Below are 27,242 nucleotides of genomic sequence, written 5' to 3'. Positions count from 1 at the left end.
TAAGTAGTCGTAATTCTGCTGGGCTTACATATAAGACTTCTTGGAATGTAAAGACGAGCATATTGTTAATGATAGTTACAAATGATTAAAAGATATGCTCTGTGGTTTGTGGAACTATACACACTCAACTTTTGTCTTTACACGGAATATTTACTGTCCCGGTCAAAATAATGAGTGTTTACCTGCTAGTCTTTGTCATTTTATCCTCGTTGATTTTGATAAAATATTTGTATTATCGACGTAGACGCTCTTTGAAAGGGTTACTGAGTGATGTAGTGAATGTTTCATCGAGCAGAGCAACAAACGGAGCTGGTATCAGGGCGTTGATAGTTACAGCACATCCGGATGATGAATGCATGTTCTTCGCGCCAACGATTCTGCGACTTGTTGAATTAAATGTTGACGTTCATTTGCTCTGTTTGTCTGAAGGTATGGATGTACAATGCCACTGCTGCAAACGTAACTCAAATACGTTTGTTAATAATTCACTTTACGGTAGCTGAACATCGACATCTTATCATGTGGCTTGCTGCTGACTGGCATCATATAGGATTTTGTGTTACTAAAACGACACCCTCATTTAGTTCAGTTTATTCTCAGAGATCTGTCATAGTGTGAGCGAAACACCACACCCACATAGGAAAATGGTCGCCTTTCCATTTACTTTACAGGCGATTGTGTATGACTACTTGAGCATTTTGCTGAATGATCTGGCGCGTTTATATACTTGATTGACGCGTTTATAAGTTTATTTTTAATAAAAATGTTTAATTTTACTCTCAAATCTTGATTGTAACATACATAGATACAACGTTGAACAAAAATAAGTAGGACAAAACTTGATGATAAGACAAAGATTGGGCAAACAAAAATAAAAAAAAGGCTAAATGAGCAAATCATTTTTATTTTTTATTGTTATTATTTTTGAATGGCACAAAAGACAAGTTTAAATTTATTTTGTGGGCACTTTATTGCCTTAAAAGTTTTATTGACCACATTTTACTACAAACCAAGCCGTGGTGCTTCTGCACAATAACAAGCTTGGAATAAGGTGTTTGAAAATTGTTTGCTGATATTGTGTTGTTGTAGAGAAAACCAGACACGTCTTATTAAGTTAAGTATTAGAAAAAGTTCCATAAGATAAGATATGGAGGGAAAAGACACACAATAAAAAATGTGATAAAACTGTTTTATTAACATTTTCGATGGAAGCTTTGAAATGCATTATCTTTATAAAAAAAAAAGTCTTACAAATGACAACTGTGAAGACCACTTTTTAGCAAAATATAGACAAAAATATAAACAAAGCCTTCAAAGTTCAGGTGTTGACCTGTGTAACACAAAGCTTTATATGGACACAAATTCACAGGAGGAATTCATTACTTCATGTCCTGCAGCTGTGGTTATATTTCACGCCGACCTTACAGAGTCTTGACACTGCCTACTACTAGAATGTACATGTGTTTCTAGTTACGTCTGGCTAAAACTTGATTTGTCCTCCTGTTGCAATGCAGGAAACTACTACAGTCAAGGAGCTCTGCGTAAACAAGAACTTCTCGACAGCTGCGCCGTGTTGGGGATACCAGACTCCAGAGTCACCATAATAAACCACAAGTAAGCAGCCGTCTGCAGCAGACAGATAACACTTGAATTACAACCTATCAGCTGTGCATGTAATCTTAAGTGCATGTGCTCAGTGGTGGCAGTGTATGGGATTTCACTGCTGAATAATTATACTTGTGGGTTAAAATGTTGGCATTGTACATGGTGAAGCTGGCAGTGAGCATGAAACTAAGGCTACTTGGAACCAACAGTATCGCTTCATACACAAGTATTTTACTGCCTTTATATCAGCAGGCATATCCTGGTGTGTCTACATGTTTCAGCCCTTCACTCCCTCCTCACAGATTGTCTGTCAGGACAAACAGAGAGCTGACCATAGATCTCACCCACTCATTCCCTCTACAACAGAGCTGATCAGGCTGACCTGATGTAAAACCTCTGTGTCATATGGGAAGGAAAGAGCAGGCCTCAGAGAAATTATGACCTCCCCTGCTGTTTAGACATAAAAGTCTCTAAAAGAAGATTTAAAACTCCAGGCTTACAGAAATGGATCTATCCATTCATTCATGTGTCTGTCCACTTAACTTATATTTATTTGTTTTATCCTTTTCTCAAAGGCACAGTATAGACATTTTTTAAATTATATTTGTTTCCTCTAACTTATTTTACATTTCACAGCTGGGATAAAATATGATCATTTTATTTAGAAAAGCTAAATTCTCTCAAAAAAAACTCACTAGTTTTGAAGAGAGGATAATGAGTTTTGGATAGTATTTTAATCTTCATCGTTGAGTTTATTTATGAAGCCCTTCCAAAATTGGTAGTATATAGTTCTTTACAAAACAGAAACAAAAGATAGATCAACTTAAAATCCCTTTTTTTAAAGGGACCCACCAACTGGCGCATAAAACACACACAGTATAAAGGAAAATGAATCCAGGCACTGTGAAAGACGTCATGCACTTGACTTACTGGCAGGCACACAGTAACTGTTAGCAAAGGGCTATAACTTAACTCTGTCTGAGTCAGCGTTTCAAAAACTGGAAAACTCAGGTCTAGAAACCAGGAAGTGATGTCACTGAGACTATGTTTTAATAAGTCTGTTGTTTAAACAATGAGCCATCAGTCTGTAGGCGTAGCTCAAATACAAAAATCCTGCAGTTGTCTTAAGAGGAGTCACATGATGTCGCTGTGACTTGTCTCTCAGCTGGTTTAGAGGTTTGATGGAATGACCACGCCCCCTTTTGTCTGACAGCCTCTGACTTGTTACATTTTAGCTCTCTTTAGATAACATGTCAAGTTGTGTACCAGGCTGTACTGAAGTAAACTGGACCATTTGGAAACCACGGACTACATGCATTCAAATATGATACTAGTTTCTGTGCTGTCACCCACTGGACTCTGAGGTCAGAGTTTTGATGCCCATGGGTGTCGGACTATACTGCAAATGCTGACTCAGCATAACTTTCAAGAAACCTGGCATGAGATAAAGAGTTGTAGTTGAGGCAGGCTCCCACCTGTCAATAGCCACAATTACATGAGGAGTTATTCGTCTTTCTGAATGAATCTTTCCGAATGACTTTTCCGAAAAAAAATAGTATACATGGAAAGGAATATTCCAATCTCTGGTCTACATGCGCCACTGTAATCAAACAGAATAGTCAATGGGGCATGCGCAGAAAAACGTAAACATCACAAGATTTATCAAAGCTGGAGGACGACAGTTTGTTTTTCACGGTGTTGCAATACTTCGTATTGTGAGTTTGTCGTCCGTCCAGTCTTGAAATTATGTTCAGTTCTTTCAAAGTTTGGATCAAAAACAAACTTTCCGCTGCAGTCCAGTGCTGATGGCTCGCTGCCATTTTTAAAGTTGAGGAACATCTCTAGTTGCGTCTTATGTCATATCTGAGCATGAGCTGAAAGAACGCACCCTGACGACTTTACGTTTGGGTGGATACATGAAACCGATTAAATTTCCATCCAGATTGGCACTTTTCTTTCTGAATGAGGTGTATACAAAGGTTAAATTCTTTCAGTTTGAGCAAATAAACCGAATGCAAGTGGAATATATGGGTCCATGTATACATGGCTAGTCAGGTCAGCCATGCTCTAACAAGGCAAAACTTGTAAGTTTGATGATGTTCACCAATAACGACTTATAAAAGTTTTTGGGAACATGTGGACCAATAGAGATATGAGTTCTTTGGGCCATAAGCCTCATTTGAACTATGTTCATTTTGGCTGCAAACATCTTTTTTTATGTGTGTGTGTGTATGTGGTTTCTGGTGTTTCTGCAGCCAGCCTCAAGTGGACACTTGATGAACTGCAGTCTTTAACAGTTCCATATTTGCTTTATATACAAAAAGTGGTGGGTGTTCAAAAGTTTTTTGAGTTCAGATATATTTCAGCATCTCTGCTCAGAGTGTGTGCATAACACACACTTAACTGTGAAGAAAAATTACACAGGTTAGTTCAAAGCAAAACATATCATATTTAACTTATTGCAGCAATATGAAGATTAGAAAGTAGCACAGTGGTTTAATATTTTTTAGTTTGAGCGGAATGCTGAAAAAAGAGAAAATAATGTCTCTACTCTAAAAAAATGTTGTGCAATCGTTTCCATAGAAGGCCTTAACTGATGTTCAGAAACAGAGGGACTTCCTTTCATTGTCTCTGTCCCTAAACAGTCCGCACTCTTGGACAGAGTCTTAAGAAAGTTTAGCGGTGAGTGAAATAGAAGCAAGAACTCTGAGCAGATTCTTGTGGAGCTCCTTTGGTGTCTGCTCCATGTTGTTTGGTTGTTGATGCAGCTGTAAGACTCAGCTTCCTGACTCTGGCTGCTGGCACGCTCAGGTTACACAGAAAGTAATGGTAAAAGGTGATGTTTAAAGGAGGGGATTTTTTTTCCCCTAGTGTTAACCCTGCAGCTTTCCTTGAAAATGTTTGGAGTTTCTAAGAACCGTGGGGCCGCCTACATGTGAGTCCCTACATGTTGGCTCAGCAGGAGAGCAGTATGAACTCTGGCACTAACCTGGAACTCACAGTAACAAGCTGGCAGCCGGCCCAGGTTGTCTGCCCCAGAGAACATTGTTGTGTGTGAGTGCGTGCGCTTTCACTCACACTCATGCACACTTCCCAGTTTTATCATCTTGTGCACACAGAATACAGCTGAACTTTGATCTCGGTGCTGTCTGCACTTCTGCTGAACTGGAGCGTAGCCCATTTTCCTTTTCTGTGTATTCTGTTGTTTGCCCTAAACACACACATAATCAGCACTCTGAGAGCCCCAGCCCCACTCTCCCCCTTACAACCACCCCCTCCCCTCCTTCCAGCCCCTCCTGCCCCTCTTGTCCATGTCTGCTGAAGCCAACTGCCAAGGACTGTGGGATAAATTTTGGCTCTCCTCTGAGTACAGCTAATGTAGGTCATTGTGAGCTGTTATTCTCTTTGTGTGTCTGAACATGGCTAACCACACTCTGGCTCTGCTGCTAACCCGCTCTGCTCAAGTATGTGCAGATGGACATCCTGGACTTGACCTCTCCTTGTTTTTCTCACTGACCATTTTATTGTGAAAGAGGAAAATTTCTCACCTCCAGTTCATGTGAAGAATCCAAAGAAAAAGCCCTCAGTGATGCCGCACACTGAAACCAAAACCAATACAGGTACTGGAAGGAGAAAATCACTGGTTATTGACACCTTGGTCAGTTTATTGCGTTATGTCAAGATGGAACAAATGTAAACAACTTTTGGTTCATATCATGAGTTCACAAAGCTCCAACATCATCACACCTTTGGACACACACACAAACACACGCTCTCAATGCCCTGCAGTGCTCCTGTCCTACCCTGTAACACCTCACTTACTACCTCTGATGTGATGGGACACCTCTTCCGCCATCACACCTCTGAGGCATTCATATTAAAGGTGAGACACAGTAGAGGTGTCAATAATGAACACAGTGTCAGAAAGAGGCTTTCTTGTGTTTTTTTAATCAAGTCTAAGGATCAGACTGTTTTGTGGTTAGTAAGCACTGAGAAGGAATATTTTCACTCATAGTAAAGTGTAAACAATAGACCCATGACAATGCGGCAGCATCTGTAAGGGTTTCCTCTTTTATATTGACTTTAGTTTTTCACTCGGTCTGTCCTGTAGCTCTGTAATACTCCATGTTATGATTCATGTTTGTTTCCTTCACTTTGGACAAAGTCGGTCAGCTCTTGATGTGTTTGAACACTAGTTCTTTCCTCTTGTCTTCTCTCAGCAGGGAAAAGTAGTCTTTGCTCTTTTGCTCTTAAAATTAAACAAGACTCATGTGAAAAATATCCTTCATATTTTTACAGATACTGCTAAAGCAGCCTAACATTTTTTGCCACATTGCGAACAGGAAGTGGTGAGATCAGATGATTTGCAAAAGCCACAACACAATTGCCAACACCACAACACACCAGAAGTACAGCAACAATGGGAGTTAAAAGAGATTAGCTAACCTGATGTAGGGGTCTTGCCTGGTAATATCCTTCATAGAATTTTTTTATTTACTAGAAAAATGCATCATTTTATATTTAACTGTATGGCTCAATAACAGGGCTGCACAGTGGCGCAACGGTTAGCACCCTCAAAGCAAGTAGGTCACGGGTTTGATTCCCAGCTTGGCCGGTGGGCCTTTCTGTGTGGAGTTTGCATGTTCTCCCCGTGCATGCGTTAGTTCTCTCCAGGTACCCCGTCTTCCTCCCAGTGTGTGTAAATGGTTGTCTTCCTCCAATGTGGCGACAGCGTCTGATGTCAGCTCCATCAGCCACGTCCGTGAACAGCACGATGCCACTCTGCCCTCCGGCAGCCCCTCTGCCGCTGGGCTAGCACGGCTAGCTCGTCCATCCCACCAGAGATAGATCCCACGTTCCCAACATTGATGGATGGAAGGACAGGTCCACGTCATCACCTCCCAGCTCACACCTGAGAACCAGCACGTCGTCCTCACCTCCTCCTCCTCACCTTGAGGGAAATCATCAAGCCCTACACTAGTTAGCATTGACATGCTACAGGCTGCTAACAGCTGATTTCAGATGTAAACAATGCAGCCATGGTTACATGTAGGATCTCCAGACAAACACAGGAGAAAATATCGCTGAAGCCACAAAAAGTTTGGTGTCCATGACCAACAATGAACCATACAAAGTAATGATCCACTTCAAATGCAAAGAAAAAGAGACGAAAAAAAATTTCAAGAAACGGACAAAGAAGAGAGAGCTGCTGCAACAGGCAGCTACTTGGGCCACGCCTAGCAACGAATGAAAAAATATGAAGCATCCAGAGTTTTCATGGCTGCTCTTCAAACATCTTCTCCTAACAACCGCATCATTTTGACACTGACTTTTCTGGAGAGTAAAACTGAGCCCTGAATAAATCCACAGGGTGTGTTCAGTACGTCATGATGCATGCATAAAGTACTTGGTCGGCTAACGAGTCCAAAAACCAGTTTTATGACTTCACTTATTTCCTCCACTTTGAAGTGCTTTGGATGTATTAATCCTCCTGAACATTATGAATGAGGTAACTGCAGAGGATTTGGGTGAAAAGTTTCAGACTTCTGCTGTTTTTGCAGCTGTGTAGCAGTGCTCCTGTTAGCCCTGTTAGCTTCAGCAGTGTGGGAGGTCAGTGTTACACAGACCAACAGAAACAAAACCACTGTTTGTTTGGTTTTCCTGCCAGCCCATGCCGACTTTAGATGGATAATGCGTAAGACCATGAAGAGCGGTGTTTGATACAACATTGGCTGAACTGATCTCCAGAGAAATCTCTGATGTTTGGACGGCTTTCATTGTAGTCATCAAAGATAACACAAAGCCTAAAAGAAGCACAGGAGCAATAAGAATGAGCTCTTTGGCTCAGGAGCTGAGACTTTTATGTGGTGCTATCAGAGAGCCAAACAAAGAGTGGATCCTGAGAGTGTGAGGGCTCAGGATGTGTGCCTGTAGTTTGTGTGCCGGGCTGAGTTTGATGGTTTCTGTTACCAGAACAAGAAGCAGGAAGTGGGCGGGGCTATAAATAGTCCTTTTTTACAGTCATCTCCACTCAATGTCACCTCAGGCCACGTGTTAGCTTTTTTTTGCACTTGTGTATAAAATGTCACCTCCCTGGGTCTTATCCTCTTTAAATACTTCTCTGCCTGGGTTCAGTTTGACACGTGCAATTCAGGAACAAATAAAAGAGAAAATGTGAAATGCAAACTGCTGAAAGGGAACTGGATTTTTCTGTTTTAGCTCAACCCATCCTCCACCCCTTATCCAGGTCGTGGTGGCAGCGATGTCATCAGCAAAGACCAATGTCCTCTGTCCCCAGGCACTTCTACCAGCTCCTCTGAGGTGATACAGACGTGTTCCCAGGCCAGATGAGAGATATGATCTCTCCATGGTGTCCTGGGTCTACCTCAGGGTCCTTTCTCAGATGGACATGCCTGGAACACCTCCCCAGGGTGGCGTCCAGGAGGCATCCTCACAACATGCCTGAACCACCTCATCTGACTCCTCTTGATGCGGAGCAGCGGCTCTACCCTGAGCCTCTCCCACATATCTGAGCTCTTGTATTTTCCATCTTGTCTTTTCGGTCATTACCCACCGCTCGTGACCATGGGTGAAGGCTGGAGCGTAGATTGACCGGTACACTGAGAGCTTTGCCTTTTGGCTCAGCTCCCTCTTCATCACAACCGATACACCGGACTGGTAAAGCGTTTACATCACTACCGGTGTTACCCCAATCTGTCTGTTAGTCTCTCGCTCCATTTTCCCCTCACTCATGAACAAGACCTTGGGGCGAAGACTCTCCGACCAAGAGTGGACAGTCCACCCTTTTTCAGCTGAGACTTGAAGGTGCTGATCTTCACCCTGGCTGGAAGCTGGAGGTCAGTGTTTGAAGAGGCCAACAGGACCACATAATCTGCAAAAAGTAGAGATGGGACACTAAGACCCAGCAAACCTGACTCCCTCCACTGCTTGCGCCTGGAAATCCTGTCCATAAAAAGAACGAACAGAATTGGCAGCCATGGCGTAATCCAGCCCTGACTGGGAACGAGATCTGATAAATGTGATCTGGTGTTTGTAACTTTATCAACCAGGGGTGGGTAATAATGCTGATTAATTGATGCATCTCAATATTTCCCCAACCCAATTCAATATTGATTCAACAAATCCTCTGGATTGATTTACCTCCTGGCCAGTGGGGGCGCTGTGTGTTATCCACGTTGAGATTGACAACCTGAGTAACTAGCAGCAGCATAAAGCCAGCTCCCTTAACTTTCAAGTCGGAAATTTGGGTTGTTTAATGCTTAAAAATGTGAAGTGACGTAACAAGTTATGTTCGCATGGGCATGAAAATGGGAAATTGAAGCATTTAAATCAATATCGAAACCAATCAATATTGAATATTGTTGCAACCTTAAGAATCGAAATTGAATCGAATCGTGAGGCTCTTAGTAATACCCAGCCCTATTATGAGCCCTGTTTCACCAAGCAGTTCGGTTTAGAGTGGTGCAGTTTGGTACGGGTTGGCTTGGTTAAGCCTGTTCCTGTTTGCGTTTCCATAGCCAACCGTGCTGCCCTGTGGTAGTTGGGGTTTAGAATAGAATAGAATAGAATAGAATAGAATAGAATAGAATAGAAAAGAATAGAATAGAATAGAATAGAAAATACTTTATTTATCCCAGAGGGGAAATTCAGGAATCACAGCAGCAATCAAGAAAACAAAAAAAAAAAAGTGTATAGAAAGTACAAAAAGTTCCACAAGAAAATAGATGACGACAGCCCGTCCCCCGATCTCCAGCCCAGCCAGTCTCCACCTCCACAGGGTCCAGGACTGAGCCTCCCCAGCAGTCTGTTCAGTCTCTGTCTCCTGGATCCTGTCTGCTCACAGCAGGCGAAGCTCCTCCAATGTGGCGCCGGCATCTGATGTCAGCTCTGTCAGCCACGTCCGTGAACAGCACGATGCCACTCTGCCCTCTGGCAGCCCCTCTGCCGCTGGGCTAGCATGGCTAGCTCGTCCATCCCACTGGAGAGAGATCCCACGTTCCCAACAACGATGGATGGAAGGACAGGTCCACGTCGTCACCTCCCAGCTCACACCCAAGAACCAGCACGTCGTCCTCACCTCCTCCTCCTCACCTTGAGGGAAATCATCAAGCCCTACTCTAGTTAGCATTGACATGCTACAGGCTGCTAACAGCTTATTTCACATGTAAACAATGCAGCCATGGTTACATGTAGGATAAGAAACAGACAAAGAAGAGAGAGCTGCTGCAACAGGCAGCTACTTGGGCAGCGCCTAGCAACGAAGAGAGCCAGATGCCACGAGCCGCTTGAGTTAAATGGTAGTGTGACGCCATAGAAGTGTACCCTCTTAATAAATCCAACAAAGAAGAAAAAACGACACACTTAACAAAGAGCAATTCATCTTCTTGTGATTTCTATGTGGCGCTTTGTTATGAATAGGGCTGGGATAACATGCTATTTTCGCGATTTGATTATATTAAGATTTTTGGGGCGCCGATTCGATTCAAATTGTGATTCTTTGATATTTACCATTTTTGTGATTTTTAGTTTGCTTTTTGTACATTTCACCCCCTGCTGGAGAAAAGTGGAAACTTTTTTCCATTCCAGTTTATAAACAAAGACTGACATGAAGAATTTGAATTAGTAAAAAATAAAGATTTTTAACAAAGAATCCCAATTCCAAAATGTCAAACAAAAATCCCAACATCGTTTTTCAATTTTTTCTTCCGCTGCTAGATATGAAGTACACTCAAGTTCCGCCAGGAAAAATACAGCTGCTGTCTCACCTTAAGTGACAATTCTTTAAACCAATCAACGGTCTGCGGTGTTGTAGCTTCACCTTTTGGGATCAGATGGCTTTAGTCTGGCACCCATACAGAAGGGTCCCAAAAAGTGGGATGGTTAGTCTCAGTTATTTGGGGATCCGTCCTGGGATTAGTCAGTGGAAATTAGGGCTGCATGATATTGGAAAAAACTGACATTGCGATTTTTTTGGGGGGGTTGCGATATATTGCGATATATTGCGATATTTAAAAAAAATAATGATTTTCACCAGATGACTTGAATATCTCTGTTTGGGAAGAATTTGGTTGACTCACAATGACACCATTGTATTCCTATAATACCGTTAAATCCAGGCTAAGGGGGTTTATCTGTGAATGATGAAGATTGCTGTATATGAAGGGGATCCAGGAGGCCATGTCTCTGTACAAAATAGAATAGGTTTCAATTTCAGTTGTTTTTTATCCATTTCTCCAATAAATGGGGGAAATGCATTAGTCGCATCACATGTGCGATGTGACTATTGCGCATGCGCCTATTGCGATGGTGATGTTCAAACGATATATTGTGCCCAGTGGAAATGCCATAAAATGCGTGCGGTGCCGAGAAGAACCGAACTAAACGCTTGGTGGAATCGGGGCTACAGACAGTACAACCCTTTCCTGTAGACATTTTACTCGACTCATCCACAGGTGGCAGCAACATGCTGATATGCACAGCAGTGTGCCAGAAAAGTAGGAATAGAAGAAAAGCATGGTCTATTTAAAGACGGTGTCATTGCTGTCAATGTATTTTTGCTATAGTTTTCTTATGATAAAACTCCATAGTGTTTCTTTTTAAGTATACAGTCATTATATGTGTCCTTTAATGTGATGCACCTCAGTGTAACTTCAGCGTACGGTCTTTAATTAGCTTCAGGTTTCCAGGTTTCCGTGCGGGTGGTGTGAGACTTTGTCACTCTCTACTGTAGCCTGTGAAATAACAGGAATAACACGTGAATTCTGTTTTACAGCAGGATTTTCCCTGTAATGCTCACTGAATAGGACAGCTGTGTTGACAGTATCTGGGGCCCCAGTGCATGTTGGGGCCTTTGTGATCAAGCTGGATCTGAGCACGCTCTGCTGCCTCCCCACTTGCACCGGCCTGACCTCTGTCTGCTCCCTGGACTCCATTAGAGCTGCTCACTGCACAAATCCAACTGTCCCACTTCTTCATCACATTATCCATCAAACTCTGCTCGGCCACCCCACCCCCAAAAAATACACGCAATACACACACTCGCACACACACCTCACTTTCTTTCCAGAATAAAAACCAAACTCTTTACTTTTTAATTGGATTAGCTGTAATTCTCTGCAGGAATGTAAACAAAGAGTTAAAGCTCTACATTTTGTGAAGTAAAGCCGTATCCATGGCTGTTACACCCTATCTCCTCTCACAGTTTAAATATACATCGATCAGAGGTATAAATAGCCCCGGCTGATTTATAAGCACATGGCCAGCCGCTGTGAATAGCAGTGAGATGTTCCAGCCTCGCCACTGACCTCTGGCTGCGCTTTTATCCTGGGTGCATTTGTCACCAACACACACACACACACACACACTCATCGGCCTCTGCATAGTCAAGCAGTTGTTTTTCTCATTCTCCCTCCTACCTACAGCATCATTCTGCCACATTACATGCTCTTTCTCTGCACAACAAGCTTTAAAAAAAACACCATAAAGTTTCATTTTCAGAGTTATTTTCCTGTTTTACCTCAACACATGTGAATACTGGCACAAACCTGCAGCCACAAATATCTCCAAATGAGTGTGGTGCAACATGTGTGTGTGTGTGTGTGTTGCTGTAGCAGCCTTATTGCAGTGGGATACTGTGGGCGTTGTGTCAGTCTGCAGTGGCATCTCAGCCGTTCCCAGCAGGACATATAATCTGACTGTGTGGACAGAAGTCTGGCAGTTTCACAGGCCTGTGGTCCACGTGACCAGACTAAACAAGCCCTCTCTCACACACACACACAAACACACACACAGAATCCCCTTACTGGGCCAAAGTTCAACCACTGCATACAGATGCCTGCAAGCAATTAGACATCCTCATGAAAGCTACAAAGGGGGAGCTGGAGAGGTTACTTTAGGACATTTAGCATGGTTGCCATAGCGAAGCTGACAGTCAGCCTACATCCTGCCTGAGAAAGGTCAGGTGTCTGTGTCTTTTGTTCATTTTTCTTTTTTTTCACCCCTCCTCCTCCTCCTCCTCCTCCTCCTCCTCCTCCTCTTGGGCTAGCGGTGTTTTTCACGCTGTAAGGCAAAACGTCTGTAAAAACAAATGAATAAATGCAACACTGCAACTTTATAAACAGGCTGTGCAACAGAGCAGAGAAGCTGTGACCTCACTGTGACATTTTCATACTAAATATTCACGAACTTTGGCCAAAGTCTTACAAAACCCTCTTTGTGTTTTTATAAGCTGTCGGCTGGGCAGAAATGAGAACATTTAGCTCGTTTTTTATTCATTTAAACAGAGTTTACCAGAGAATGTGATTCCATGTCAGGGTGTAGGAGTTGAATAACGATGTAACTAACTGTTTTAACTCATCAGACCTCTTCTTGTTTGTTTCTCTTCTCTCTCACACTTTGAATTGTTATCATTTACTCCAGAGCTAAAGAAAACCCTAGGTCGTAAATACATATTATTTTTTCCCAGTTTTCTTGAGATCAAGACTATTTTTTTTATCTTCTTGAGAGAAAATGCCTTGTTGCTTTAAAAGCACAAAGAAGCTCAGAAATAAGCTTTACTTACCTCAGTCATGTTCGCAGGAGCAGATGTGCAGCTTACCACGCTGGCTTCTGGTTATTGATAATGATCGACCTATTGAGTTGATTTTTGGTTGAATGTTTTCTCTAGAAAAAAAAGTTTTGTTTTTTTTTTGTTTTTTTTCTTAAGAAAAATATGTGAAGCCATATGTTTTGGTCCTGTAGTGCCTTAAACAGGCTCTGGAACTCAATTTTTGAAGCCTTCTCTTTTGTCTGTAACAAAAAATTGATCCTAATCCAATAACAGCAGTGTTTGGTGATCTCCCAAACCAGCATGGCATAACTTCATATCAGGCCAATGCAGTTGCCTTCTTATCTCCTCTGGCCCGAAGGTTAATACTCTTAAAATGGAAGGATGCGCAGCCTCCTTCTTTTATCCAGTGGGTGAGAGAAGTCATGTTGTGTTTACAGATGGAAAACTTAAGATATAGTTTACAGGGCTCTCAAAAAAGATACTATAAGACATGCTCATCCTTTGTTGAATATGTCAAGAAGCTGTCGTTTGCCATGGTTTGATCTCATATTGCTGGTCCCAATTGCCTGTAAATCTGTGCAACAATACACATATGCTATGTATGAACTGCAGCCTTTGTGTTTGTGTTTAGTTATGTTTCTTTTTTGGGGTGTTATTTTTATTTAGTCCATTTTATTTTATTTAGTTTATTTTATTATATTCATTTTCATTTGTAATGCTTTATTCAGATTTTCTCTGTAAAAAATATGCCCTACGTGCTACTGTTCAGCACCGCTTTTTTGTGTTACCTGATACACTTGACACTTTGATTCATGCAATCTTTTGTATGTTTGTATAAAAACGGAAAAGTTGTGAATAAAGTTTTCAAAAAAAAAGAAAAAAAAAGAAAAACGTGAAAATTTCCAGTATTAATATCCTAAAGTAAGTTAAACTTGAGTCATTAACTTTAGATATGAGAAAACAAAATGTAATCATGTCCTCTTTGGGCTTCCATAGAAAGCACAAAGTTGTTATAATCTTACCTTTTCTTTGGCATTTGCTTTTTCTTATTCCATGTAAAAATTTTAGTTTATTTTTTTCATTTCTGCACAGGACCCCATCCTGTCTGATGATTCTAACAGTAAAAGTAGATATCATCTTTTCTTCATTCCTCTTGATATTGTGCAATCAGTCTCTAACTGAGCGCCTTCACAAGGCCCCAAAACTCATCAGATGTGTAAAATTAGCTGAGAAATTTTAATACTGTTGTTAAAAACTGTTTTTCTCCATACTTCTGAAACTTTCTCTTCAGAAAAGGTCATCTAAAGCCGCGTTTCCACCAAGCAGACCGGTTCGGTTCGACTCGGTACGGCGCGCTTTTTGCTGCGTTTCCACTGACTCATCCCGGGACAGATCCCTAAAAACCGAGACGAGCCGGCCTACTTTTTTGGGACCCTTCCGTATGGGTGCCAGACTGAAGAGATCCGCTCTTGGAAGGTGGAGCAACACACTGCAGACCGTTGATTGGTCAAAAGAATCGTCACTTACTATCATGTTGTGATGCTTTACAGTGTTTTATGTATCTAATGTAGCAGTTTGTTCATTAACGGGAGCTTGAGGCTGCAGAAAGACCAAAAACCACATACACAACATAGACTGTACATAGAGTGGACAGCGTGGCTTCGTCTGTACCTCCATCACAGGCGCAGGCATTGAAGCAGTTGTGCAGCTAGAGTCTGCACAGTAGAGGCTGTGAGGGATTCTGGGAGAATCTGAGTGGAGCAGGGTGACGAAAATAATAATAATTATATTTCTTTTGAGAGTCTAATCACTTCGTGACTCTACCTCCTGACATATTTTACAATCCCCCCCAAAAATACACAAGAACGGCATCTGTCAATCATTGTTAAACGTTACGTAAAACCTTGTTTTTAACCTCTAATTACTAATAAAAACAAATCTTTTCAGAAAAAAAGAGGACCTGAATACAAGGCAGCCAAATAATATCTTTAAATCACCACAACAATCGGACATGGAAACATTTCTATGAGGTGTATTATTTTTTTAAAGTTGGACCACAGCCCATCTGGAATGACTGGAGAGACAGATTTTTTTTACTTATACTACAGCCAGCCACCAGGGGGAGCAGTTTTTGTGGTGACCTTACTTCAAGCCAAGCAAGATGACGTCCATTCTTTTTACTGTCTGTGGTACACACCAAGCCAAAAACACAAACTTTAACGTCATTAAGAAACATAATTACAGCCTAGTTCAAAAAACGCCTAGGTCTAAATCTGAAATTTCACTATCCACACATACTGTAGGGGGGGTGAAATTTTTTTCTAACTTAGCAGCTAAGAGGATATTAAGATCTCAAGTTTTTCCAATCAGAGGCACAGCTCACCTGACTGACAAGTCTGGCACCCTTTGGGCTCAAAGGCCACTCATTTTGGATCATTTTTGCAATTTTTATTTAACTCTTTATTATTTTTTCATATCTTTGATGTTTTTTTTATTTCTGTTGCTGTTTTCCATCTCTTTGTTCCATTATGAAGCATTTTGGTCTGAGTTTGTTCAGAAGGTGCTGTAGATAATGTTAAAGTAGATGATTCTCATACTTGATGAGAAACGTACTTAGAATAGTTTTCAGATCCTTGTAGTCTCCTCTCTTACACAGCCCTGATGTTATTTATCACTCGTAGTGTCACTGCCGTGCATTCACTGGATGACGGACAGTTTCAAACTATATCTGAACCCCGACCCCCCGCCCCTCCTCTCTGTGACATACCCGACCCCCCGCCTCAGCAGCCCTCACACCAAAGCCTGACCCTCACTTCACTGGCAGCCAATAGATTTGTGGCCTAATCCATCACTTCCCTCTGCGAGCGCCACTGTCCTGACTCATTGTTAGAGGAGCGAGGGGAGGGGAGCGACTGTTGACACGCCAGACCATCTCTGCTCACCTCATGCTCTTATATTTACATACAAATGCACACACACACATTTGCATCATGTCATTGATGACTCTGCTTATCTCACCAAATTAAACACTTTGCTCAATTTTTTGATCGTAAGCGGTGATAATTTCTTATTAAGGCAAAACTCTTTCTCAGTTTCATTTTCAAGGCGATAATGAAAGAAACCACAAGTATCCAGAGGACTCAGGGCTGAGCTCATATCTGAGTCTGTCTGATTATTTTAAACTTCTGTTTTTTTAATACTTTCTCTTCTGGTTTCATGACTTCAAGGAGAATCTTAGAAAGCCAAACTTTTATCATTCAAACTGAGAATCTAAAATCTGCCAGAAAGAGAGTGCACGCATGTTTAGCGGGCCAAAGCTCACACTGGCCATGTGAAATGTTTGATGCACGCTCCGTGTTTCCTCCAGGCTGTAGTTTTAGACGAGCATGATGCTGGGGGCTTTCTGACCCCTAACCTTCCCAGAACTCCCTTGTGTTTGCATTCCTCATCAGCCTTTCTTCAGACGCAAGGTTAAATCAACACTGTGCTTTGAAACACACGGCATACTGATGTTTGTTTACAACACTCCAGACTTGACTCATTGTGTTGCCTGCACATGCTGTTGTAGTCGTCGTACATTAACTAAAAGAGCTTCTCTTTCTTTGCCCTGCAGAAAACTCCCTGATGATCCCAAAGCAAAATGGAGCGTCTCACTGGTCTCCTCCCTGATCCTGAACCACATCAGAGATCACTCATTTAACATGGTAGGCTCAGCCGCAAAGCCGTGAGCTCTAACAGTGAAACATTGTGAAGTCGAGCTGTGTTTCCTCTGTACGCGGTGGCTTTCTTGTCACTTCCTGTTAGATGTTAACACATGACTTTCCCACCGCTCTGTGTACAGAAACCATGTGTTGTTGTGTTTTGTTTTTTAACCAAATGTTTTGGCACCACAGACTCCTCTCTCATTGTCCCACTTTGACTGTGGTCTGTGTAATAATCTTGTCAGTCGCAGCCTCCTTTGGTCCCACTCACACTGTGCTGCGAGCCTTCCTGAAAATGAGGGGAAACGGCCTGTGCTGCAGCAGAAAGTTTGGATTTGGCTTTCTCTGATTACAGAGAGATTCTAATCTGCCTCATTGTGGTTATGCGCAGTTAGCTAATGGGAATGTGGCTAATTTGGAGTCAAAGAATTTCCATCCAGTTGATCTGAAACAGGACAAAAATAAACTCTCGCTAACAAGTTGCAGGGGGAAAAGAACAAAAAATGCTTTCAAGGTGATCACACGCAGCTGAGCTCTTTACTCCTGTCTTTGCTGATCTCTTTTTCTGATCAAAGATAAGAAACAAACACAGCGTCTCCTCCCATCCTGTCGGGCTCCACAGAGGAAAATACCTCCTGACCAAAAACTAGGACAGAGTATCATCTCCTCTCTGATTTATACGCTCAGCAGAACCCTCTGATATGATCAGATGACAACCACGTGTAATTAAAAAGTACGTAACCTCACTCTGTGCTGCGCTGTGGCTTTTTCTCAGGACTTAATGTTTTTAAGCTTCACATTATCGCTTAAACTGCAGAGCTGAACGGACGCCAGGGATGATGCAACACCGCTCATGTGTTTCCGTGGTTAAAGGCACCGTGAGAAATTGGTGTCTGATTTTGAAATAGTCTCACTCTTACGCTCATGACCTACATAGTAAAATGAGATTTTTCTGAGCGACAGGATTGGTTATTCTTTAAGCTGGATTTAAGCTACAGTGTTAGGGTAGGATTTTTTTTTTTTTACAAGACATTCACTTAAGAGTGTTAATGTTCAGAATCTTAACTATTAAGTTTGACAGAAAGAAATAGAAAAGAATAGAAAGACTTTATTTATCTCCGAGGGGAAATTCAGGAGGAGTCATAGCAGCAATACAAAAAAACAAAAGTAAGAAAGTGTATAGAAACTGCAAAAAAGTCCATAAAAATAGATGCTTGCCATTATTCTCCACTCAGTCCTGTCCATGACAGCTCCATGTCGTCACTTCTTGGCTCACACCTGAGAACCAGCACGTCTTCTAAACCTCCTTCTCCTCACCTTGTGGGGAACATCTGGCCTTGCACCAGTTAGCATTGACATGCTACAGGCTGCTAACAGCTGAGTTTACATGTAAACAATGCGGCCATGGTTACACGTAGGATCTCCAGACAAATACAGGAGCAAAACAATAAAAATATCTCTGAAGACACAAAAAGTTTGGTGTCCATGGCTGACAAATGAGTCATACAAAGTCATGATCCACTCAAAATACAAAGATTACAAAAAAGAGACGAAAAAAATTACAAGAAATGGACAAAGAAGACAGAGCTGCTGCAACAGGCAGCCATAGCCAACAGGTTGGCGTCTTGCAACTAACTACACAGCTAAGTCTGACAGAAAGAGATAATTTCAAGATAGTTTCATTTTTTAATAATATTCTGCACTTATGACTGATGCAGAAACAAGATTAGCCTAAAGATGTTCATTTTCTGTGTCAGTTGTTACTTAAGATGAGATGAGAGAAAAACTACAAACAGGCAGTTCCTGGGGCCCTGAACTAACTTAGCAGTCTGTTTATGCGCCCCATGAGGCTAGCCTTTGAATGGACGTCCCTGGTTGTGGCACATTTCCTGCAGGCTGTTCCTCACTCTCACCCTGCTCTATCCACGTGGAAAGCCCAAAGAATAACTTAAAAGGGCTTCCAGATATGTCTGATTGTAATGCACACTTTTAAATGAGATTATCAGCGCCATTAGAAGTTATTCCTAAATGCTACTTCTTAGCTTCCTGATGGGGTCGAGCAGGACTGGATTGATTCGGTTTCTATGACAACACCACGCCAGCTGATGAAGTTTAGTAGTGAGAAGAGAGATCTGTGTTTTTCTCTGCTGAAAACTATTTCCGTGATTAATTTTGCAGTGATGGTGGACACTGGGGCCTAACTGTCAAACAGAAAAGGGACAGAAGAGCAGAAGAAAGATAAACAGGAGAGAAATAGAGCACGAGCTAAGTGCTAACACAGGAGCTAATCTGTTTGTGCTAATGTTGACTCCAACCCACAGTCAGCAGTTATTCTGCAGTGGTCTGTTCAAACTTGAGAGTCTATCAATAAAATTAAGAGTGAGGTTATGTTAGCTGTGATTGGTAGATGACTGGCAGGACATAACCAAGATTCACTAATGTTTCACATTACAGACATGTCAGAGCGCCAGGCAGTGCTAGCTAAAAAACAAAAACCCTTTGAACAGATGTTAATGTTTGTGCTTAAATGATGAAGTTTCATTGCTTCTCAAGGACAGACTGTTCTTTTCTCACAGCTGGAGTCTCAGTACAGGTTGTTAATTTGGGACCAGTCCCTGTTTGAGTCAAAGGGAACGCCACAAAATGCGTAAGTTGACTGATAGACAGGCCCATCTGGGGGGGAGTCCCAGAGTTATGTCCATGTTTGTACACTGCATGATTAAACTGCATGCATATCTAAGTTACACCTCTTTACCACAGCAGGTAGTGGTGCTCATGGGAAATGCAGTCTTCATTCTTAATGAGCAGAGCCTTTAGCTTTCTGATTAGAGTTAATATGGAAAGTACTGAGCAGGAGGGGGATCAGGGAACAAAACTCCATGTTATATTGAGCAGATAATCTCAGGTCTATCTCTCTTTGAGGATGATCTGCCTCTATTTGATGTTTACTTTAAACCTTCACAAACAAACTAAATAAAAAGTTATAAACATTAAAAGTTAGTATTTATAAAAACAGGCATTAAAAATTTCCTTCCTGTGTTAAAACTTTCTAACCATTCTCTCTGCTGCCTTGCTAAAAGAGAAAGAATGAAAGCTTGAAAGTTGCCCCGTTAAGGAAATGTCAAGTCTTGACTCCAGCACACTCTCCTTCCCTTTGACCTGCTTTCTTTTTCTCCCTTCCTTCCTTCAGTGTGCAAGCATGCACACAGAAAAGGGCTTTTAAATATCAGTTGTCAGCTGCCAAGCAGCTCCACAGTCAGACACAGAAACCCTTCAACTACTCCACAAAAATTTAGTGCTTTTGAGTCTGTGTGTTGAAATTCTCTTTTAGATGCCCTTCTTTCAGCTTTTCAGCCGCACAGCGAGATGTTTTGTTGTTTCAGGTGCTGACCTTCGATGGAAGAGGAGTGAGCGGCCATGCCAATCACGTAGCCATCTATAAAGCTGTCAGGTACTGAGCTGAACTTTTCAACGCTTTGAAAACACTCTTCTTTTTCTTTTCTTTTTTTTTTTACATCCTTCAACGTAAAGACGCCGTCTCCTGGGTTATTATGTGGTGTACGCATGCACACAAACACCAGCCCTCTCCAAAATCATTTAACAGCATCCAGGAACGAGCTGAGCGTTTAGACTCACATCAACATTCATCTCTCCAAATGTTTCCCCACAAAGGCACACACACACACAGCACACAGCATGTTTTTCAGAATCGGCCTGTTACATAGCTGAGAGGTCATCCAAACAGAGTCCTCAGAGGCTCTCGGCTTTGCTCCCAGAGAGCAGCAGTAAATCCTGTCCCTGAAGTGGTGAGGTGGGAGGGCAGATCTGGTTTTGGAGAGGCAAACCGAGCTCGTTGCATCAGACTGTTGGTTAGAAAAGTGTTTTGCACAGTGATGTGTACGCTCTGCTCTTCCCATACTGCTCTCATACTTTGATTGTCTGCTGTGTTAACCGTGGTGTTTCATGGTCATCCGTGAGTCTCATCTGGGGATAAGATGTGAGCCCTCTGAAGTACATCTCATGATTCCCATTAGGCTGACAGCCAGAGGGGCTGTGCCCAGCTCCAGAGTCAAATACGACTCGTTCTGGGTTCTGTTGTTTTTATCAACATGCAAATGCAGGTCTGGAGGAGAAGTTGACGTGAAGTCTGTGAGATCCAGAGGAAAAGTATATTATGACATCCTGTTCTGAGGCTTACAGTTCCTGACTTTTCAGATTAAACCCTCAAACTACTGTACTACCATATATAGCTCACACACAACACCAAGGCTGACACAGACTCCCTCTTTGACTTCAATGTTTGTATCCTTGACATTTTCAGTGAGTTAAACTATTTGTTTTTCACTTTCAGCCATCTTGCCTCCACTGGACGAGTACCTGACGGTAGGTTCCTCACAAAGAGTGCATCCATTAATTTCATGTAGCTTTTCAAATATAATCTTCTGCAGTAAATAAAGCTTGTGTGAGGAGTTAGATCCAAGTGAGTTTGGAGCAGATATAAGAGGTATGATAACATTTAGTGTACACTTGAAATGTTAAGCTGAAGGTCACATTTTAAACCTAATGTACTGACTGCCTTAACTCCCAGCATGCTCTCATGAGAAGCATCGCCTCTCTGGTCTACATTTTCCACTCTGACACCCCTGGAAAGTACAGAAAATGCCTCGTCAGACTTTGTGAGACTGTGTTTTGTGAACCCACAGCGCCCTCCTCTGTTGATAATCGAGGCATGGCTCTTGTTTCCTGAACTGTTGGGTCTGCAGGAAGAGAGACTTTGGCAAATGTTAGAAACGGCAGCGGAAAAGACATGTTATCTTTTTAATTGTAAGGATGTTAAACTTGAAATGTGCAGAATATAAAATCATGTTTCTTTACAATGAAGGGGAATCTAATTTTCTTATTCATCCTTAAAGAGTGGTGAAAAACAATGTTAGAGTGATGCAAAACTGAAAGTACTGAGAGTAAATCAAATAAAATTGTCACAAGGAAAAGAAATGTAAAATAAAAAGAAAACCACAGGGCTCAAGATCCAAATGCAGCAGGTATACGTGTCTAAACGTGTAACCATGAGTCTGTTGTCTCTCAGTTTCCATCCTCAAAGTTCCTCCGACGGCCTTTTTTCAACAGAAGTGAAAGAAAAAGTAGGATAGAGAGGGGGCCACGTGTAACAACAGGCTGTAGTTCAGTAAACATTTATTGTTGAAAAATAAATCAAAATGACATTTTTGGGTCAGAAAAGCTGCCTGGTCTTTAAAAGACAAAATTTTCAAAAGGTTAAGATATTTGTTTTTACTTTCCATAGGGGGCGCAAAATTGACATAACCTAATAGTTCCTCACAGGAGCTTTAAATTTAGCATTTTAATAATATATTTTTTTAAAAATCAATGATAAGACAGCTAAAAAAATCTAAATATATGTGTTCATATAAATTTAAAAAAAAACAAATAAGCAAATAGATTTGATTTTTAGAAAATGTACAAACTGAAAAACTTTACTTTTTAATTTTAGATATTTTCATAATTTATTTTTGTCTCTGCTTTTATATAAATATATTAATTTAAGTTTATTCAGACAAACTTGTTAACTGAGCAAGAAATAGCAACAAACATGAAGGCCACAGAGCACAAAAACATGGATGTTTGGGTTAAAAACACTTGAGTCTTCAGCTGCTGCTTTGTGCTGTTGAGCGACTGCCAGCCGGCATCAACACACTCACCTTATTTAGGACTTTGGTCCCAGAATGTCCTCTTCAGCCTGCTGTGAGCCCTCTGACGCAGCAGCCATGTCATTATCTACACCCTTAGTTATTTATTACCTGGTGTTGACACCTCACCTGTTGGACCGGTCGGGTCGGGCCGTGGCCTCGAGGAGAGGTGGCGACGGAGAATTAGGCCCAACGTGATCTGCGTAATAAGCCTCACCTGGCTGCTCAGCAAGAGTCTGCTGACGGCTGACAGACTTAAGCCTCTCATGCAGACTAATGCTGCATAAACAAGGCCAGAGCTGCGAGTTTTGGTCCCATGATGCTTTGTTTAACACTTTTAAGGATATTCCAGTTTCCCTTCTGTAAACCTCTATTTGTTTTACTGAACACAGAACAAATAAGGATGAGAACACTTTATCTTAATCTGTCAAACCAAAAATAAACAGCTAAGTAAAACAGCCACAGGCTTGGTACATGATGTACACTGAGGCACATATATATTTAAGAGCCTTTGTGACTGTTTTAGTCTCACTTTGTAACTATTAATCCATTTCCTTCCTCTGAATTTGAGCAGTTAACTTCTTTTCCTCCGCACCCTGAGTTAAGTTATGATCTAGAGTTTAAAGGTCAGACTTTTAGAAACTTTCCAGAACATAAAAAGTGACTGATAAATAAAAAGTTTCCCACACTTTCCTGACGTCACTTACAAGCCCTTTAGCTCCATTAAAGTAGTGCCAAAAAACACACTGCTCTGAAGAGAGGGGACCTTATTCTGTGAAAAGAAAATAAGCTTCTGTCTTTCATTCATTCACCAGAGAAACCTGTGAAAAAGCAGAACAACCTGAAAGAGTGACCTAGTTCAGTGTGTGCCCCAGAGGTGAGTGTTTAACATATTAACAGCTAACTGGGTCTCTGTCTGCCCCCCTCAGACTGCTCTTTGCTCTGCCTGACGACTGTTGGCCTCTTCAGGAAGTACATCTCCTTCCTGGAGCTTCCCGTCAGCTGGCTGCTTCCTTCATGCCTCAGCTGCGTGATCGGCTCACAGGGCTACAAGAAGGCCAGAGTAAGCTGGATATTCTACATTTTATATTTTTATTTATCTTAATGTGGTGTGCGGTTTACTCCCAACCTACATCCCTTTTTTCTATATGCCCTTCCCTGTCCCTGGAGCTCTGTCAGCTGTCCCAAAATACATTTATATAGTATTTTAACAATGCAACACAAAGAGCAGGGCTTATAACAATGTCTTAATGTATAAAAATTAGACACAACTTGATCAAAATCAGGGGCATTGCTGTTTTCCATCCCTGGCTGGGCAGGCTTCTTCCTCTGTGTCAAGTTTACATGTTTTGCTCTTGCACGTGTGGGTTCGCTCCAGGTGACCCAGCTTCCTCCCACCATCCAAAAACAAACTCGTCCCACTTATTTGACACTCTGAGTTGCCTGAAAGTGTGAGCATGTAAGGACTAGCATGTCTCTATACGTTAGCCCTGGGATGTTAGGCTGTTGACATGTTCAGGGCGTTCCCTGGCTTTCACTCAGTGACAGCTGGGGCAGGCTCCAGCACAGAGCAACCCTTAAAGGGAAATTGGGTTAAAAAAATGGATGTATTGATGAAATCAATCATTCAAAAACTTTTATCGTGTTAGAAAGAATCAAAATGTCAAGGTGAAACTTTAACCCAACTTAAAACATCTAATTATAGAAAACAAATAACTAGCCAATATATGTATTTATTTATCTATTCAACCCAAAATCTAACCTGAATTTATTATAAGACAAAAAATGTAGCTAAATCTAACAATTAATACTTCAACCTACTTCCAAATTAAAAATAAACCACTAAATACAAAAAAAAAAATAGCTCCAACAATCTTTATTTGTGGGGTTTTTGGACAATTCTGAATCTACTTACAAGTTTGCTCCACTGAATAACGAGTATGTTGAGATCTTTCAAGATTTATAGTGAAAGCATCTTGAGACACTTATAACTGAAAATTTGTGTTTACAAACCTAAGTTTTCTAATGGGCAGAGTTCTTCACTTTTTAAATGAATTGTGGATAGAGAGATAAACTGGGAAGAGAGCTGAGAATGTGGCAGTGGCAGTGGGTCAGGATTAAATCCAGTCCAGCCTCTTTGAGTGCCTGTCGCCACAAGAGGCGCCAGTTTTACCACTGAGCAGCCCCAGCACCTCACACACTTTTTAAAAAGCAACATTCAGACCCTTTTTTTTTTAGAGAATTCATATCAACAAACACGCTTCATCGTGCTGTGACATATGACATGGAGAGCAGTAGTTTGAAAAGGGCCAGGTGAGCCTAGATTGTGGTTTTTGGTTGAGTGGAGAGGAACAAATCTCTTGTCAGGGTCATCACCTGGGTATGAGAAATCAGCGTGTTTGACTCATTTAGGCCTGAGCACATTAAAAAAAAGAATCTGTTAGCACCAAATTTACCAATTAGTCATTTCCCCCTCACGGTGAGAAGCTCAAAGTTGTCAAAAAGTCTTCCTGCTGTGTCTATAGTTTCACTTTGGTTAAGCTCTGGGAATCTCCCTTCTACTGTCTCTGCATCACTTACAGAGCATCTACTAATTCAGCGTGTCAAATAAAAATTCATCAAAATTTTGTGGGTAATTCTGCCAATTCTATGCAAAAGCAAAGTGTTTGGAACCTACAAGTTAAGTCTACACAGCTAATGCTAATGCTAATTTTAGCATTCAGCCACTTCCTAACCACCGTTATAAATTAGAATTTATAACTTCCAGTTTCTCTTAGCAGACTATTTGTCCAAAGCAATGGACAACGATGAGAAGTTGAGGGGTATGGTACCCTGCTCAAGGGCACCTTGACAGTGCTTGGGAACACCTGACACCTTTGCAGCTATCAGCCCAGTTTCTGTACAATCTAAAACCAGATAGAATAAAATTTTGTTTCTCACCTTTCTTTAAGCCAGTGGTTCTCAAATGGGGGATGTGTACCCATTTGAGAACCACTGAGTACCCCCCATGCAAGGGTACTTCAGGGGGTGGCAAGATTCAAAAATGTATTTTCAAAACAACAGCAACTAAGCAAAATTCCTTTAACACTATTTATTTAGTCAATGTTTGAATCAAATATAAGCACAAGATCATAAACTGAATTTTATATCCAGTAGGTTTTTTACTTCCGTCATACTCCCCAAAAAAATGAGAGCCTTCCTCATACCAGAATAACAGCACAATGCTTGAAGCATAGCTCCAATGCTGCTTAAAACATGGAGGGACATGGGCTAAAGAAGGCAAACCAGAACCAGCAAAATTCTGTTGGTATTCGAACAAATGTGCTTCAACTGTACGTCCACAAGTTGCAGCCCACCCAAGGCATTGTGTTTTTTTCTGTGGGGAGAAATTAGCAAACAGTAGCATAAAGCCAGCACATCTTCAACATCTGTTAATAAAGAATATTTCATAAATCACACGGTAATAGTACAGCGCTATGTTTTACGCCTTTTTTTTTCAACCAAAATGGCTTTATGCTTGTTAGGGGAAACTTGACAGATAAAAAATAATTTCACAGGGGGTACATCACTGAGAAAGTTTAAGAATGACTACTTTATGCTAACCTGCAAGTTAATTTTACACAGCTAATGCTAATGCTAATGTTAGCATTCAGCTACTTCCTAGCCACTGTTATAATTTAGAATTTACAATTTACATTTTATCTTAGTAGATGATTTGTCAAAAGCAACGTACAACGATGAGTGTACTTTATGCTAACTTCAATATGAAGAAGTCTGTCTGTTTGTAGCTAATGACTCATCAAAATATGTTGTTATAGTGTCAGTATGAACTCATAATGGAGCTGGGTAATTGTATGTACATCTGTCAACAAGTCAAAGATACATAACAGTGTTATCAGCAAAACATGTCCCTGAAGACACGTGTGCCCAGCTAGATGAAATGAGTAAGAAGGTGAGCTTTAGTTACATTTGATTTAACCTCTCAAACCTTCTTCTTTTTGATTTTTCAGGCTGCTATGTTCTGCCATCGCTCTCAGCTCCTGTGGTTTCGTCACCTCTACATCGCCTTCTCTCGGTACATGTTCATAAACACTTTCCAAATGATCCCACAAGGACCAAAGAACTTGAAGATCTATTAACACAACCGGATCCACTGATACTCCATCAGGTTTTTAGCTTGTCCAGGTCTGTGAGTGGACTAAACTCTGCAGAAAATATCTGTTTTGACTGGATTTGCTAAAAGTGTACAAGAAGAAACCCCCGTGTAGAAATGAATATTTGTAGAAGACAGGGTAATGAATTAGATTTGGGAAAAAACTGCGTAAACACAATCCTAAAATGATTAAATCATAAAAGGATCAACTAGATTAACTATTCCATGTACACTGGTTGTTCTGCTCTTAGGCATTAAACTGCCTCAGTTCTCTTAAGTTCTGTAGGAGTGAATTTAGTAGCTGTTGACAAAGTCAGCGGTTTATCTTACTGTGACCAAACACCTCTACAACTCTTTATAGACTAAAAATACCCTCAAGTTGTGGGTTTAAGCACCTTTATATAACAGAAAGAAAACAAAAAAAACAGAAACAACAAAGCTGACATTTTGCTAGAAAAAAGCTCTTTATTTATCAGTCTCAACACTGTATGTAAAAACTGGTTCGTATT

At 41.2% G+C, this 27,242-nt stretch overlaps 1 protein-coding gene across 1 annotated transcript; it reads left to right on the top strand.

Annotated features, from left to right (window-relative positions):
- The first annotated feature begins 135 nt into the window (after positions 1-135).
- On the top strand, positions 136-27,180 carry pigl (phosphatidylinositol glycan anchor biosynthesis, class L). The gene is made up of 7 exons (XM_074671577.1): positions 136-429; positions 1,515-1,614; positions 16,788-16,878; positions 20,259-20,326; positions 21,227-21,258; positions 23,510-23,643; positions 26,591-27,180. Exons 1-7 carry the CDS (start codon positions 171-173, stop codon positions 26,717-26,719), a joined length of 813 nt encoding a protein of 270 aa, XP_074527678.1. The 5' UTR covers positions 136-170; the 3' UTR covers positions 26,720-27,180.
- Positions 27,181-27,242: the final 62 nt, after the last annotated feature.

Source organism: Halichoeres trimaculatus, unplaced genomic scaffold (genome assembly GCF_033239565.1).
Source record: "Halichoeres trimaculatus isolate MK-OKI-2021-1 unplaced genomic scaffold, fHalTri1.1 fHalTri1_scaffold_6, whole genome shotgun sequence".
Classification (NCBI taxonomy): Eukaryota; Metazoa; Chordata; class Actinopteri; order Labriformes; family Labridae; genus Halichoeres; species Halichoeres trimaculatus.
The sequence above is the reverse complement of the archived record's forward strand: the minus strand, read 5'-3'. Positions and strand labels throughout refer to the sequence as shown.